This window comes from Mastomys coucha, unplaced genomic scaffold, assembly GCF_008632895.1.
Source record: "Mastomys coucha isolate ucsf_1 unplaced genomic scaffold, UCSF_Mcou_1 pScaffold1, whole genome shotgun sequence".
Lineage (NCBI taxonomy): Eukaryota > Metazoa > Chordata > Mammalia > Rodentia > Muridae > Mastomys > Mastomys coucha.
In genome coordinates, this window is record NW_022196891.1 from 90,059,726 (window position 1) to 90,077,250 (window position 17,525).

A 17,525-nucleotide genomic window follows, 5' to 3' on the forward strand; every position below is an offset into this window, starting at 1 on the left:
TTTCTTGTGTGCTCTCATGTCTGTGTTCAAGTGTGTGCAAGCGCACACATGGGTAGATGGGTGTGTGTGTGTGCACACACGTGCCTGAGCATGTGAAAGCCAGAGGCCAGCCTCAAGCATTGTGCTTCAGAAACTGCCCAATTTTGTTTTTTGAGACAGGGTCTTTCAGTGGCCTGGAGCTCACTGAGCTAGGGAGATGGCTCGAAAAACTGCAGACCCTCCTGTCATTCCATGCAGCTTCTTCCTGTAGGAGAGTGGCTAAGCCTAAGGAACCAAAAGGAGGGGTTCCCTATGGCAGTGCCTTGGCCACTGGAGAGGTCTAGCTGGTGCTGTGTGGGTAGATGCCACAGCTGGGGTACCCAGAGCCACACAGGAAGTGCTCACACTGACACTGATGACAGAACTTTTTTTTTTTTTTCCGAGACAGGGTTTCTCTGTGTAGTCCTGGCTGTCCTGGAACTCACTCTGTAGACCAGGCTGGCCTTGAACTCAGAAATCCGCCTGCCTCTGCCTCCCAAGTGCTGGATTAAAGGCGTGTGCCACCACCGCCCGGCCGAACAGAGTATTTTTGTAATCTGGATGCCTATATAAGGCTTCTTGTGTATTTGTTTGTTTTAGACAATGTTTCTTTCAATATTCTGGGAATTTTCTAGAGACAAACCTCCCGAGACAAGCAGGAACTGATTCCCATGCTGCAAAGGAATGATTTTACTGAGCAGATGCATGAGACTGTTCAGGTGAGCACTGTCGAAAATTCCAACTGTGTGTTGGCATCTGAGATAGATGCTTGGGAGGCAGAGGCACTTGGGTCAGCCTGGGCTATGTAGTAAGACCTTGTCTTAAAACCCTCCAAGTAACACAGGATGAACATACCAAGATCATGCCGTCGGGAAATGCTGGGGTCAAAGAAGCACAAGGGCAAAAGCATCCCTTCACATTTACATGCTCACACAGTACCGCACTGAGAATACAACTGATATGTGTGATGAATTCATTTCCTTTTGACTGGACCTCCCTCTTCATCAAATAAAACATTAGCTTCTAAGAAACATGGATGGATGCAGGATGGAAGAGGATGCTACTATGAATCCCCGGGCTCTTAAAACCGCCTACATATGGGTCATCTTCATAATCTGACATCTCACAAAGCAATCACTTTTGGTTGAGGACTGGGCTCACTTCTAACTTAAACACCTGTGTGGTCACCATCTACTGTTTCTAGACATTTTGAAGGTTTTGTTTTGTTTTAATCCAGAAAAACATGAAAAAGAGAAATGGCCACAAAAATGAAATTTGTAAAAGAACGTAATGAATTTTGATCATTTTAATAAATATATATCAAGAAAACTTCACTATATTACAACACAGTCATGTACAAGCATCTATCAGCTAAGTTTTCAACACCAAAATGTTCATCAAATATTGAAAATAAAGGACGAGACATTACTAGACTATTCAGCCATAACACAGGAACATCTTTTAAAAATTGGTCCTTGTGGACAATTGCCCAAATGATCTACTCATACACTGTATGAATGAGACCTATTTAATATTAATAGCAATAATTAAAGAGCTTCATCTTGGAGAAAGTGGGAGAACTTACCTATTTCTTCCTTTTGGCATTTGGTTCCTGTAAATAATTGTTTTGAGAAACCCACGTCACCCAGACCAGTCCTTGGCCTTGGAGATGGGAGGAGTTCATAAGGAGCTGGTGGGGCTGTTCCAGAGTTACCACTTAGGACACCTGACAATGTGCAAACTCAAGGTATCGTTGAGTAGTGTGTTGGCCAAATACACAGTACCAATGACGAGCGAGCCCCATTTCTCCAAAATAACGTTCTGCAACCTACAAACCTTTACATTCTTTAAGATAAAACGTATTGATCACCACGTAATCTATTAACATTGTGCTTCTCAATCAACAGCAAAAGTCGTATATAGAAACCACATGCTCTTAAGAGTCTAAACGCATGAAATGATGCAAAAACAGGTCAAAATAGAACGCATGCCACGGGCTGTGAATGTCACTGGACAAGGAAACAAAACAGCCCAAAGCTGGAAGGGCCCAGACCCAGCAGCCGCTTGTTGCCAGAGAGAACCCAGGCAGCTTTCTCTGCTCCTGATGACCTTCTGCATTGTCTCTTCCATCTCTACCCCAAAAGATCAGACCCACAGCCGCTGGGCGTCATAAACAAAGGAAAAATGGGGAGGGTAACTCGAAAGTTGAACTTGATAGTTCAAAGTTAAGTTTCTAAACTGCATGGATCCACCCTGTGTTTTGTCAAATCCCTGCTGTAACTCTGATTCATCTTTAATTTTCACACTGGCAAAAATTAAGATAAAGTAAGGCACCCAAGGTGGCCCCGTATGCCACCTATCACCCCACCACCAAGATGGCCCTGTATGCCACCTTTCTAGCTACCCCATATGCGACCTCCCTATCACTCTGTAAGAGATGGCCCTGTATGCCACCTCTCTACCACCCCATCAGAGATGGCTCTGTACACCACTTCTCTAGCCACTCCATCACCAAGATGGCCCTGTATGCCACCTCTCTAGCCACCCCAATAGAGATGGCCCTGTATGCCACCTCTCATCACCCCATCAGAGATGGCCCTGTACACCACCTCTCTAGCCACCCACTACTCATCACAGGGAAGTTAGGAGCTTGTAGGGAACTGTCTCCACAGATCCTAGATGGCTGTCGTGCCAGGTGCGCTCCATTTCGCCCCAACCTGTCCAGTACAAACATGTCACAGCTCATGAAACCACTTTATCTAGCTTCCTGTCTCCAGTCCTTTACTCAGGAAAGAAAAATACTGTATCACTTCGAAGCACGCACCTCTGCTGGTTATATTGATTTGTTTACCAAGTAACTACCTAATTAACTGGCAAACATGTTGAACTTGGCTAGCGGCAGGCTCCTTGGAGGGCAGTGGGAATATAACAAGGGCATGTTGTCTTCTATCTACTCTACTGATTTTTTTTTAAAAGAAAACTAAGATATACTTTGAAACATGAAGTTGGCTTTCCTTGGCAAAAATCACATTAATAAGTGGCTTGTGGATGCCTACTGTACAGATGTTTTGTGCAATCTGCTCTCCAGGCAGTGAAACAACCCAGCGTGGTGTTCACTGCATGATTTTATCGGTTGTACAAAACTACAAAATCCAAAGTAAAAACTGATCATGCTGTGCGTGCTTCTGCGCCAGTGGGGGACATCACATTTTACCCCCTCTGCTGCAGCACAGTTTGTTGCTCGGGGAAAGCTCCTTTTTCCTCAAAGACTTTTTCCAAGACTCACTCGCACGGTTTCTCTCATTATATCCAGTCTCAAAATAATCGTAAAATTGGCCCTTGCACTCAAAATCAAGGTCGTTTCCCACAGGTTCTTGACCAAGGGCATCACCATCTCTGTTGGTTTCATGACTTACTTTCCCATCGTTGTTGAATTTGACTTTTTCCTGGACACCAAGCGACCTAATGTTAGTGACAAAGATTTCGTTGGCAGGTATTTGGCTCTTGTAAATAGGTGCACTGCCTATGTCAAAGTCTACATGGTGGGAGCAACTAGGCAAAGGGAGAGGGGAAGAGGAGGAGGAGGAGGAAGAGGAGGAGGAGGAGGAAGAGGAGGGAGAGGAAGAGGAGGAGGAGGATGGGGAGGATGGAGAAGAGGTGGATGGGGAGGAAGAGGCAGATGAGGCCACCGCAGCAGCCGAAGAGCTTCCAACACTAGAATTGACAGAGAAGGGTAGGTTCAGGCAGTGACCGCCACACTCCTGGTAAAAACAGCAAGTGTGGATCTTTTCCCATTCCTCTTTGGCCACCCGGGGCCGTTTCCGGTAAGGACAGTCTTGAGCCAGGAACCACTCTTGGGCGGAGGTTCCACCGAGGGAGCAGGCAGGGAGGCACCAGCTGTTCTGCATGACAATCTCCCCATGGATCCTCTTCATCAGGTTGTTGATAAGAACAGACCTTCGCAGGTACACCTCTGGGTCATCGATGAACCTGAGCTTCTCCAGGGACATGTAAAGGATATGTGCTCGCTCCTCGAAAATGGAGATGGTCTGAAAACCAGAGGCAGGAGAACCCTTAGGAAGCGAAGTTGGTGAAAAAAGTGTCACCCATTTAGAGGCTGGCGCCACTGTGGTGGACACCCCCAAGCCTTCCTGTTTCCTAACTTACTGGTGTGGACCTGAGGAGGGCCCAGCCAGAAGGCTCAGTTACAGTGAAGGAGAAGCAGAGACACAGTCAACTAGAGCTGTCAGAGGTCAGGCCAGCAATTGTTGTGGGGAGGGTCAGAGGTCAGGCCAGCAATTGTTGTGGGGGTCAGAGGTCAGGCCAGCAAGTGTTATGGGGAGGGTCAGAGGTCAGGCCAGCAATTGTTGTGGGGGTCAGAGCTAAGTAATCTGAAGCAGCACTGAAGGATTCAGCCTGACCTGGCTGTCGGTGACAAGGGGTGCTCTGGGTGAAACAGATCAAACTGTATTTCATATGTCTTTGTGCAGAGGCACACTCGTGCATTTCACAGAAGTATGTTTTTAAATTCACCCATTTTTCAAAGAATCTTATTACTATTTATTTATTTTGGGGGGGCAGGCTCTCTGTTTTATATTATCTTTGGCTGTCCTAGAACTCATTATGTAGACCAAGCTAGCCTTAAACTCACAGACATCTGCCTGCCTCTGTCACCTGGGTGGAATTAAGGCCCCTGCCTTACTGGCTGAAAATCATTCTTATGTGTATGAGTGTTTGCCAGCATGTTTGTCTGTGCACTATGTGAGTGCCTGGTCCCCACCTGTGAGAGGCTAGAAGAGGACACTGGACTTCCTGGAATTGGAGTTACATTCAGTTGTGAGCTGCCAAATGGGTGCTAGCAATAGAACTCAGGTTCTCTGCAAGAGCAGCCACTGCTCTGAACTGCTGAACCATCTCTCCAGTCCCAGTGCATGTCTTTTAAAGACTTGAGATACAGGTTCTAACAGGCACGCCAGAGTGTGGATGAAGCCACCAAGGAACACTGCTGGCATCGAGCACCTGCCATCTGCCTTATTTAGTAAGAGGGATATCACAGTCAATGAAGCTCAGATTAAGCACCTGGAAACTGTGGGTTAGTGGGCTAGCAGAAAAGGGAGAAGCAGAGAGAAACTGGGGGTGTGGTGGGGTCAGTCTTGGGCTGTGTGAAGCTGTCACTGGGTGAAGGATGCTGCAAAACCATTAGCAACTGTTGTTATTGGTAACTTGTTTTTGTAAAATTAAAATAAAAACGAGACACGGCCTTGCTAGGCAGCCTATTCAGCCCTGAACCTCACAATGTAGCCCAGACTGAACTCGCTGCAATCCACCTGCCCTTCCTTCCAAGTGCAGGGATCACAGGATGTGCCATCACATCTGGCACATCCCAGTAGTAACTGGAAAGCTCATAGAGCCACAACACAGAAACTAAAGAAATTAAACATGGGTATCTTTTTGCAAATAGGCAAAAGCCACATCTGAAGGATGGAGAAGGGTGGGAGAGGGGAGACAGACAGATGAGTTGGGAGAGGGGAGACAGACAGATGGGTTGGGTGGGGTCATGGAGGCAGTGGACACCGGCCTCAGCATCCGGGCCACTGGGCTCTGGCTGCTCCTCCTTGGTAAGGTCAGTGGAGGTCTGGAGGGAAGACACTATGTGGAAGAAGAACTAATGCTCAGATGCCCAGGTCTTCACCTCATGCACTTTCCCCCACTATGTTATTTCTTTACTTTTGTGAAAAGAGAAATAGCTATCTTTGTTTCCTTCCTTGAGAATGAATTCTGAATTTTAACAAACTTGACTTGTGCCGGGATGTTATCAGGAACATCGCGGCTGCTTCCTACGCATGCATCCGAGGGATGACACATTGACCTCAGGGGCTCAGGAAAACCCCAATTAGCACAAGCAGTGCCCTCGAAGTCAGGTGCATCTCCACCACAAGAAACCACTGAGCAGCCCTACCTTCAACCCGGGAATATTAAATCACAGGCAAAAAGATGTGTTTCCTGACATGAGATCATTATATCTGGGGAGAGAAGCTCTTTCTGGTTCTTTTTTCAAGGATGTGAGAGAAGTAACAGAGTCTCTGTCCTAGTTAGGGTTTCCGTGGCTGTGAGGATGCACCACAACCCAAAAGCAAGCTGGGGAGAGAAGGGTTTGTTAAGCTTACACTTCCACAGCACTGTTCATCGTGGAAGGAGGTCAGGACAGGAACTCAAACAGAGCAGGAACCTGGAGGCAGGAGCTGATGCAGAAACCATGGGAGGATGCTGCTGACTGGCTTGCTCATCCTGGCTTGTTTAGCCTGCTTTCTTATAGAACTCAGGACCACATGCCCACGGGTGGCACCACCCACAGCGTGCTGTGCCATCGCCCATCAATCGCTAATTAGGAGAATGCCTTAGAGGCTTGCTTACAGCCTGATCTTATGGAGGTATCTTCTCAAGTGAAGTTCCCTCCAATCAGATGATCTTACCTTGTGACGAATTGACATAAAACTATCCAGTGCAGGTCCCCCCCCCCCCACACACACACAAGTGACAGCGGTTCACACGGCCTCACAAAGAAACGGCTCTCTTCTATTGCTTGGGTGGAACATTTAAGGTCTGGAAACGGTTCAAGTATGTGCTATGAAGTATCGTTAACTGTTAATAAAATAACTACTATTTAAAACATACTTTATGGCTGCAGCTGCCGAGTGGTGGGTGAAGATCGTCCTCTTCTGCATACTTCCTCTTGAAGTAGGTGACCTTGGGTGTGCTTATAGGATTTGGAATTCCCCTGTAATGTGATCCTGCGGTAATAAATTGGACAGACAAATGACACAAGGCCTGCCAGAGACTCTCAAAGCAAAATACTTCCATTTCCTTTCCCTCTAGTGAAGGACTTGGGCTACATCCCTGTCTGTACATGCAGCGACAGAAAACAAACCTGTCTTCATAGCTCCATTATCGGACGCAGTCCTGTGAGCCTGGGGAGGTAAAGATTTCCAGGCAGGGTTAGAGGAAAACCTTTCTTCATTTACTAAATGCCTGGAATCTCAACTCTGTGCACAGGGCAACAGCAGAATCCATGGGTGAAGGGGTGTGACCTATCTGAAGGAATGCCAGCACTTACTCAGACTCCTCACACGGTTGGCAGAACCATGGATAGGAATCACTTTAGAGTTAGTAAATAAGTGCACACCTATACATGGGAGTTATAACATTTTTTTCTCTTAAAATACAAAGTTAAATATTAATGTTTAGAATTTGGAGTAATTAAATTATGTTTCACTCTGGAAATGTAAACACGTCAACCATGAATAAAGCAAAGGCCCCCTTTTGAGGGTTTTAAACCTTTTCAGGAACCAGATTTTCATGAAGCTTATATTTCAGTTTCTTTGAAAGAAAGAAAGAAAGAAAGAAAGGAAGGAAGGAAGAAAGAAAGAAAGAAAGAAAGAAAGGAGGAAAGAAAGGAAGGAAGGAAGAAAGGAAGGAAGAAAGAAAAGAAAAGAAAAGAAAAGAAGACCCACAGACCTATCATTGTATAAGAACTCGGAAGAACTTATGTGAGACCATCAGAATCAATGTCTAGAAGAACACATTCTATTTTCTCATCAATCATGTGGTCCACAAAGAGAAGCAGCTTGAAGCTGTGGCAGATTCCTTTATGAACTGTGGGATAGAGGTCTCCCTGTGGAGCCGGTGACTGCTTGTACATCCCTGAGCACCATTCACTTCAATGGGTCAGAAAGCTGGAATCCAAACTTTTGGTATCTACTTCATTCAATCCCTTTAAAAATGCTGTTCCAGAACATCTACAGCAGGTGGACCACAGGCTTTCCCAAAGAGCCCAGCCCCAGAGTCCGACTAGACACTGCCTCCTAAGGAGAAGGCCAAAGGGCATACCTGCCAGTTGTGAGCTGGCTCCCCGGTCTCCCTGAGAAGGAACCTGTGCTGGCCCCGGGGGGCTCGCACCTCCATAGCTGTCAGCCTCCCATAGTGTTTGGTACCCGGCAATCTCAGCAGCTCCTTCTGAGACAATGGGCTCGCAGAATCTATTCATGGACAGAACCAGCGTCATCTCTAACAGCCTTAGATCTGGGGGGAAAAAGGGGGTGGGGGAGGGGGAGAAGGATAGATAAAGAGCTCTGATTAGGATCCAGCCTGAGAATGGTCTCAGCATCTTCGTGTGCGTGAAGAAACTTTTACTGCCCCCTGCCCCGCCCCACTCCCCAACCATCTGATTATTTTTCCAAGGAAACCTTAGCAAGCTCTTGATGCTGTTAGCTTAGCCACTGAGATCAGCAGCCCCGCATTTCAGGGCAGATCTTTAGAGCTCACTCTCCTTATTGTTCTCAGATCCCCCTCAGCCTCTCTCAGACAGTTTCTCTGCCTCCCAAATACAGTTTCCTCCCGACCTTTAAAATGTACCCCTAAGTGGAAGGGCCAGAACCCTCAGCCTCCCTCTATTAATAAGGTGAAATCAATGTTCTATTCAAGTCCCTAGGAGACCCCTTTGATGAGATCTGCTAATCAACTGGGGGGAGGGTGGCAGAAGTCCCTAGGCTCCTCCCAACACTTGGCGAGTTTAAGTCTCTTTCCCAGTTTTCTCCTCTCTTCCTAGTTCCTCTTCTACACTCAAGATCTTCCCCTACTCTCTCCTCCCGGGGTGAAGCTGACAGACACTCGGTAGTTGTTTCCACAGCCCTGATCGGCCTGAACTGGATCTGCCTCCAGTCAAAACACTGCGAGATGAAGACAGAAAATTGGCTCCAGTTTCCAGCCGTGAGTTGCAGTCCCACAGGAGCCAAGCACAACATCAACCAAGCAGCAGAATATTAAACAGGAGCCAGGGCTCCGGGCAGACACAGCCAGCAACTCTTTAAACTGCAAAGCCAGATGCATGGCAGAAACTTTCCAAGAGTCAACACAGCCCTCTCTGGTTCTCAGCCCGGACCTCAGGACAGCAGGGAGCAGCCTAGCCCCTGACAACTCTGTGATGCTCCCAGACTCTGACCCTGAGGAATCCAGGCTATGGGGCCACGTTGACCCTCAAGATAGTGTTAAGAGTATGTTTCAGGGAGAAAAGAGCCAGGCACAACAGCAGGAAAATCCTGGGGCCACAGGCCAGAGGGAAGACCTGGCTGGCACATCTGGTTCCTGGTTTCTTTAGAACATCCAGACCTGCACGGCTCATTTATGTTTTAAAAATCTGTCAATGAAATGCTATCCGGCTTGCTTGCACAAGATGGATTTTCCTTGTGGTATAGAGCAAGCCCCCCCCCCCCCAGTTCATTCTTTTGCCTCCTGGCTAGGACAAGGGTGAGCTTGTCACTGTCTCACGGAAGGTACTGTTCCCTACATGTTAGGACATCAGTGCACTTCCAGTGGAAAGGGGAGAATGTAGTTTCAATAAGGTGGCAAGGTCCTCTGGCTACCAGAGCAGCTACTGACAGCTGACTGTCTTTCACCAGGTGTCTGTGTTCGGGGATTGAGCTGAAGTCCTGCAGAAGACAGGGCAGGGTCTCTGATGAGGGGGCAGAATCAGGATATAGCTGACTTGGTCCTCTGAGTCTGTACTTGCGTTTTTCTTTCCAAAGAGATGTCAGAAATGGCTTAGGGGGAGAGGATGCATGTGTGTGTGTGCATGCCATGAGCCTGTGGATGTGTGTGCAGGTGTATGTGTGCTGGCTCCCCAGTCTCCCTGAGAAAGAACCTGTGCTGGCTCTAGGGGGCTCACACCTTCGTAGCTGTCAGCCTTCCGATAATACAATAATAATCCTCTATCCGGAAATGCTGGGAGATGTCCTTTATTTCACTCTTTCAGTCATCAACAAAGAAATTTTGTCTCCATCAGTTTAACAAATTCAGTCAGCCCTTTGGTCTCTTCCTGTCAAACTCTGCAACCAAGCAAAGAGCCCAATTTTCTTAACCTAGTCTAAAAGACACCTGTATCCAGAAATGCCACAGCTGGAGACAGACCTCAGCCCTTCCTGACTGACATACTCACTTCTGCAGTGGATTCTGGAAAGAGGATCCAAACCTTTGCCTGGTGGAACGTTTACTACATATAAACAAAAGAGGGTTTACAAACGCACACCCCTAAAGAAAGAGAACACCTCTAGGCTCCTGGCGGCAATTACCTTTGCTTAATAGGACATTAATGGGCCCCGGACTGCTCTGCCCTACTCAGTTTACGTATGTTCTAATGACTTGGGGAGCAGCTTTTCTGTTGTTAAGACTCTCAGGGTCTCTATTTGTTAGCACTGTTTACAACATATGAAATTCCATCATTATGCATTTGAACTTGAAATGTGGCGGGATAGTTTTTAGTGTGGCTGTTTCTTTTGTTTATAACATCTATTTTCTTCCAAGTTTTTCTTTCTCAGATTGAAAACTGTTACATGCAAGATCTTAAATGGGAGAGGCAGAGTTCTGCAAGTAATTTATTTGAGCTGAAATAAAACATGAATGAGCTGGAACTATTTTGGGGAGGGGGGAGGAGAGTCTGCAATTGAGCCTTCCTGGGTTATTTGGAACTCACACTGATGCTAACCAATTAGGGAGGCAAGTGTGGTGCTCTTCAAACACTGTACTGTATAGCACTGGGCACCCATGTTTAGCAATGGATCTTCTGTTATGGAATCCAGGAATCCAAGTTCACAAATTTATACTGTTAATATGAAAACCAGCCACAACGATGTATACTACAGAGATTTTGTTGTTTTAAGATCAGAAACGAGTGGATTAAAACGGAGAGTGTTACTACCAGGCCCTCAGGCTCCTGTGCAACTGTTTGGCCTCGGAGGTGATGCTGTGGAACGGCCCCTCCAGCACCCTCTCAAGGCTGAAGGCTAAGTATGAGCATTTTCATCGAGTGCTCTTCATACGTGCATTTCTATACAATTTGGTTTTCCCGGATGAAGCCATTACGGTACTAAAAAGCAGTGGCTGCAATAGCTCAGGGTGTCAGGGATCTAACAGGGGCTACTGGACATAAAGCAGCACGACAGAAAGATCATCCTTCGTCCTTCTGACACTGGGAATTACAGAGCGTTTTATATAAGGCGCCTCTAGGCTGCTGGAAGGCAGAGTCCAACCCCGGACTGCATGGGGTGACCACTGCAATCCAGAGAACTGCAGTGCTCTGTCCTGGGGAGCCAAGTGACTTCCCCACTCACGGACTCCATGTGGTCCCAGACAGAATCTCAAGTTTGGCTAGTTCAACCAATGGTGGAGGGAGGGACTGGGTGGGTAGAACAAAACCCTATAACGCTCCAAACCTGACAGGTGTCGCTTTTTGCAGACCCCTGCGGTGCCCGGGGAAGTGCACTGGCCAGCTGTGGTCCCAGGTGGCTAAGAGTTCTCTATCGGTGTTGGGGGTTGGGAATGCAGGTGTAGGGGCACTAAGGCGGTCAGCAGTTACCCACTGGTAGCTTTGGGGTCAGCTTTCTCAGCCCAGGTTCAAGGTGGGGTGCAGGGGTATGATGGGTCCCTTATCCAGGGTCTCAAACAGACGCACCCTGGAGACTGGTGTCACTGCCCTTAAGCCCTTTTCCTGGACTGAGGGCACCGTCCGGCCAGTTGCTGGCCGCAGGGAAAAGTAAACAGCCCAAGTGTCTGGGAACAAAGGCAAGTTGTCTTCCAAGGTGCTGGAGCCCAGTGCCTCTCCTGAAGAATAAGGGCTATCATTATTCGCTCTCTTTCTAAAAACCAAGTTTCCTTCTATGGGAAATACACGCCAAGGTGGGATTCCAAGGCTATGACTCACAGCGGCTGGCGGGGCCACACTCCAGCCCGCAGCTGCCCTGGTCCTTCGCTGAGCTGCTGCTGCCGCCCGCGCCGTGCGCGCCGCTGGAGCTAGGCTGGACCTTGGTGCCCCGCTCCTGCGGCCGGGCACTCGAGAAAGTTGCGGGGCCGAGAAGGCTGACAGAGGCGGGGGCGTGGGCCTGGCAGCCCGCTGGGAGGTGAGCCGAGGACAGCGCCGCCCGCAGCCGGGAGCAGGGGCGGGCGCGGAGGTGGCGGGGGACACAAGGTGTCAGCTCCAGCAGCGGCGCCTTGTTCCGAGGAACGCGCATCCCTGCGCCCCGCAGGCCCTCCTCCCTACCCTTTTGGCCCCAGGCCGACCTTTCCGTGCTACCCGGGGACACCCGACTCGCCACCACGGGGTCTTCGCCCACCGCCCGGGTCGCCTCGTGCACGCCGCGGCTCCCGGGAAGGGCGCGCGGCCCCGGAGAGCGCGCGCCGCCCCCGCGCCCCGCTGTGTCCAGCTGCGCCCCAGCCTCACGCGCGACCCTCCCCGCCCCCGCGCGCCCTGGGGTCACGGCTCTTACCGCGCGCCCCGCGCTCCAGCCGCCGCCGTCCTCCGCGCGGCCGCCGCTGCCCACGCGCCTCCCAGGCCCAGTCGGCGTGGCCCGGTGCGCGGCGGCCGAGGTCCCCGCAGGTCCCGCCGCCGCCGCCGCAGACGGTTATGGAAATGAGCCGCTGTGTCTGGCGAGGAGCGCGAGAAACCCGTCAATCCTGTTTGCCATTTCCCCGCGGATTTCCGAGCCCGGCTCTGCTGGATGCCCCCGGGGCGAGAGGGAACCTGACAAGCGCGCTCCCCGCCTCCCTCCGCTCTGCCAGATCGCGGGGCGCCGCGCCCCCGCCCGCCCTGCCTCCGCCCCCGCTCCGCCTCCGCCCTCGGGGCCGCGCGGGCCGCTCCCGCCCGCAGCCCGGACCCCACGCGCGCAGCCCGCCCGAGGCAGGGGCTGCAACGCACGAAGCGTTCACCGCAACCTGCCCAGATGTCTTGTCTATTTTTCAAATTTTGCTTTAGTTTTCTTATTGTGTGTGCGTGTGGTTTAAAAAAAATATATATCTGTGCCTTTCCCACCCCTTGCTAAAGACTTTCTTCCCCTCTGTACAGCACACGGAGATGAGAAACAGATGTTGGAGCTGGACTGTGCCTTTGCGCTCCCCCGCCCGCTCGGTCCCTTCCTCAGCAGCCAGGGTGTAACAAGGCAGCACTCATCCTGCAGCCACGTGAACTGGCAGCTACTGGGTGCGGATCCTCATGGGGAAAACCTACAAGAAAAACAAACAAACAAACCAAAACTAATAAAGAAGCTTGCCCTTGGTGGAAAGGCTATGATAGGAGCTCAAGTCACTTTATTTTGCAAATAGTGATTTCCCCCTCTTCTTGTAGTGGATTCAATTGGAGTTAGTTTTTGTGTGGATTTTTTTGTTGTTTTATTTTTGAGACCGGGTCTCCCTGTGTAGACCAGGTTGGCCTTGAACTTATAGAGATCCACTTGCCCCTATCTACCAAATGCTACTATTAAAGTCAAGTGCCACCAAGCATGTCTGGGTTTTCCTTTAAAAACAAAACAAACAAACCCAAAACACATTGATTCATAACTGCTGTCTGGTTCCCTCTGTCAGGGAGAGGTCACTTATGGTGCGAGGACGGAAGAGGTTTAGAGAGGTAAACCTAACAAAGCGCGGGTGGGGGAAGGGAGGCACCTGCGCAAAGTGTTAAGAACTGCTACTATGCTAGAAGCCCTGAATGTGATGCTGTTCTTTATAACAGAGATCCTCCCGCCTGCAAGAGCCAGGCCTCTGACTGCCTGGTCGCTGGGAATCCAGGAGGAGCACAGACTGCAAACCAGGGGGAGAGTATCAGCGCCTGCAGATTGAGCTCCATCTGATTTGCATGTTTATTTCCTAGAATTGTAATTAAATTTGTGTAATAAATGTTTTCCATTGCATTTGTACACTCAAAATTTGGGTGACTGACATGCAGCTAAGTGAATTTCTTTCTTTTTTTTTTTTAATTTTATGAAGTAAATGTGCCTTATTCAATAAAGTAGCAAATATTAACCATCATCAGGACTAATCTATTTAGAAGGTGTTTCTATTGAACTTTGTACATCAAAGACACAAAACTTCTTAGGGTATCAGGACACCAAGAAAACAATTCTGAAAACAGGAGGCCATGGCCAGCATACTTCAGTTTTTCCAAAAGACAGTCCAGGGTTGCACGCCTGAGATTGGGTTTTCTTGGGTTCATTCCAAACCATGTTAAATCGCCCTGATTCATGCCAAGATGGGCATTAGATGATGATTTCAGAATTTTTAAGATGACTTTTTTTCGAGTCAGTGAGAGTCCCACGTCCAGGTTGAGGGTAGAGTCTACTTTTCATTGGAGGGAGGAGACACAACTGCTTTAAAGCAGTGCAGTTTTGGGAATCTAAATTCGAACCTAAAAGTGTTTATCCTGTAGCTCAAATAAAGAACCAAATGTGGGGCTTGGAGGCATGGCTTATTATTGTTTTTATCTCCCCATATTAAAGTTTCATAGCATTTAAAGGACTATGGGGAATCCACATACACACTTAGCTGTGTCAAAATACATAAAACCAAAAGGAGCAAATTAAGCATAAAATTGAGAAATAACAAGAAACTAGGAACCTACACAAGCTGCCTTTGCTTCTTTAGAGCTTTATCTCTAGAACCCAGCCTTCTGGGGAAACTCTATAGCCTCCTGGGGTGCACTCCATAGCACCCTGGGGTGTAGAGCCTCTTAGCGTTCAGGGTCTACAAATCAAACTTCTGCATTTAAACCCTGCACCCTCGCAGCTATGCATATGGACTTGACCCTGTCCTGTCCAGATATTTCAGGGTAGCATGTTTCACTGGCAGCTTTCCTGACTCACTTTCAGTGCCAGGGTTATTGTCCCTCAGTGCCCACCTCTGACAGCTGAATGTGACAGCTGAACAAGCATACTGCTGCAAAAGGCAGTCATGTGTCTGTGAAAGGCGAAACATTATTTAAAAATGTAAGTTGTGGCTATGACATAAGAACCACAAATCAATAGTGAGGTGTTTGGAATGAGTGAATATGATTTATAAACAACAACCAACTGAGCACTATGATGTCATCATTTTGCGGTATGTGTGAACTTGCAAGAAAAAAAATGCTTGGGTATAAAACTTAAAATACGTTGAGCTGCGATTGAAAGCTGCAATTGTTCTTCAGTGTTCACATACACTGAAGTGCCAGTTTGAGAGTGTCTTGCCTGATACAATACCCAAGAGATGCCAGTGCTGGGGCCACACTCTTCTCTCCAGCATGAATTCCCACTGCTCGGAGATGCCTCCCAAATTTCCACCTCAGAAGTTTGTGAAGTGGCTTCACAGAATTCTGCCACTTCTGGGCAAAGCTGCCCTGGAAGTGGCCTCTCTACTTTCTCATTCACATGTAAGAACTGAACTAGATTCTAGATAATGAGGTGTGCAAGAGAGGAACAGGACACCAGCCTGGACTTATGGATTCACCAGTACGGTGAGCAGTAAAAGAGCAGAGAATTCTGGGATGAGTTAGTCATCTGGGCATAGTAGGTGTGTGAGAGTTCAACTAATGGACTATTCAGCACTCAGCCTTTACCCGTGGGTATGTGAAAGTAGACAGCAGACGAACCCAGATAATAGTGTGTATTGGAAGATGGGGTAGGTGCTATTTCAACAAGCAACAGGCATCTTCAAGGGTCTGTGCTGGAGAACCACATGAAGAAGCTAAACTTTAGGACAAGCTGTGTTCAGGGGGCAGCTGCTCTCTCAGCAGTACAGAAAGACTGTGGGTACGCATTAGAGTTGTGGCCTCAGAAGGGGGGAGGAGATGGGTGTGAGATGTCCCCTGAGAGTGGGAACACTCAGGCTGTCACCAGTGACTTCGAGGACAAGAAGTATGGAAGGAAACTAAGATTACTGGTCAAGTCACCCCATGGCTAAAAGCAAAACCACTCGAGGAATGAAAAGACAGAATGGAAAGGAATGTTGTATGTTGGTTCTGGGTCTGATCAGGGAGCAGACAGATGGAGATAGAGGGATAGCTGGTATTCTGTCTAGCTGAGATACTATGAAGAAAAGGATAAGAATGATGAACATTCTCCTGTCTGCTGAGGTTGAAGGCTGGGAATGTTATGAGTCAACTTAAGATATTTTCAGAGAATTAGAGAAAGATGTAGGTCTGCTCTTTAAAGAATCCGGTGAACATGTTTATTCGAAGTTGAAAAATGACACTTTGGGTTTAATGTGTAAACTTTCTTAGGGGATTTGTATCTCAAAGGATGCAAAGACCCCTTTGGTTGAGAGGAACTGTGTTAGGTGGTAGAGTTTGGCAGGGGTAGCCTGTCCTTGGCGTCCTGTTAGCAGAGCACAGGAGTTGAGTAGTGTACTTCCTCAGAAGCTATCTTTACTCATTCACCTTCACAAGTAGAAAGTGATTCATTTCATAAGATAATCCTGAAGTAATCCCCCAAAAGATGTAAACTGTTGATAACGAGCTTTGCATGTTATCTCCCTCAGGGATATTTGTATTTTAATGGGAGTGTCATAACATTACAAAAACTTTAATCAAAGCAACTGATAATTAATGGCATGATTTCAGATGGAGGCTGGTAGGGTTTTATTTCTGGATGCTAATCCTGTAATATATACGGTCCCTTGCTCAAGGTGCCGCTTTTGGAGAGCCACGTTAGCGATTACTCAGGAATGGTTTACAGTAAATATACTGACTAGCTGCAAAGAGATGTTCTTCTAGCACACTCAGTAACTTTTTCGGTGAAAAAATATTCTGTGGCACTGCTTTTTTTGGATGCTATCCACGTTTTATATCAGTTAAGGTGTGTTAACTGGGAGTCTGGAAACGAACATCCACTCCAAGGCTTCAGGGGATGAGTGATCGATCAGTCATGCAAGTCACTTGGATGGGAGCTGGACAGCCAGGAGGAGACAGGAGGACATCTTCAACAAGAACAGCGCAATACAGGGATCAGGCTGCTGGATGGGTCAATCCGAAGCCTTCAAAGCCACTGTATCTAGGAAGATGGCGGTGCTGGGTGCAGAAGAGAACAGTTGTCTGAATGCAAGGTGGAGTCTGGGTGTCCCCCTGCCCTCCGATAGGGGTTGACGTTTTACATAATGAGCTGAGATAATAAGCAAATGAGAATAAGAAAAGGCGCCAGGAGTGCTTTCTGAAACGATCGTTTTGTTTGTTTGCTTCTATTTTCCTTTTTTTGGTGCTCTAGGAAAATTTCCCTACCTACGTCTTGTTCCAGTCTTTGGGAAGAAAGGCTTGTATAGCTTGAATGTGCTATGTAGCCAAGGCAGGCCTGGAACTTCTAATCTCCCACTTCCCTCCCAAGTACAAGGATTACAGGCATGCACAATATGCCATGATTTTTGTTAACCCAAAATCTAAATACACAGGTGGGTCTACAGGACCCCAAAGTACAAACTCTGTAGCACGAAGTACTGAATAAAGAGGTGCCATTCCATCTAAAACCAGAGCCAGATTTTGATAAGGCCAAGTAGACATGTGAAGGTATAAAGCTATTGACACCAGGGCCCAAGAACTAGAACCCATGCTGTTGTCAAATAAGTTAAGGGTTACAGAACCTTATTTTTGTCATCCTGTCTAAAACACACACACACACAACACACACACACACACACACAAACACACAGAGGAATGAGATCTGAAA

The 17,525-nt window shown here is 48.0% G+C and overlaps 1 protein-coding gene across 1 annotated transcript; it reads right to left on the reverse strand.

Moving 5' to 3' along the window:
• Positions 1-1,300: 1,300 nt before the first annotated feature.
• Sertad4 (SERTA domain containing 4) lies at positions 1,301-12,629 on the reverse strand. Its single transcript, XM_031339392.1, has 4 exons — positions 12,333-12,629; positions 7,906-8,097; positions 6,694-6,809; positions 1,301-4,067 (listed from the first exon to the last, which is right to left on the reverse strand). The coding sequence occupies exons 2-4, from the start codon at positions 8,078-8,080 to the stop codon at positions 3,222-3,224; spliced, it is 1,137 nt and encodes a 378-aa protein (XP_031195252.1). The 5' UTR covers positions 8,081-8,097; positions 12,333-12,629; the 3' UTR covers positions 1,301-3,221.
• Between the last annotated feature and the right edge of the window lie 4,896 nt (positions 12,630-17,525).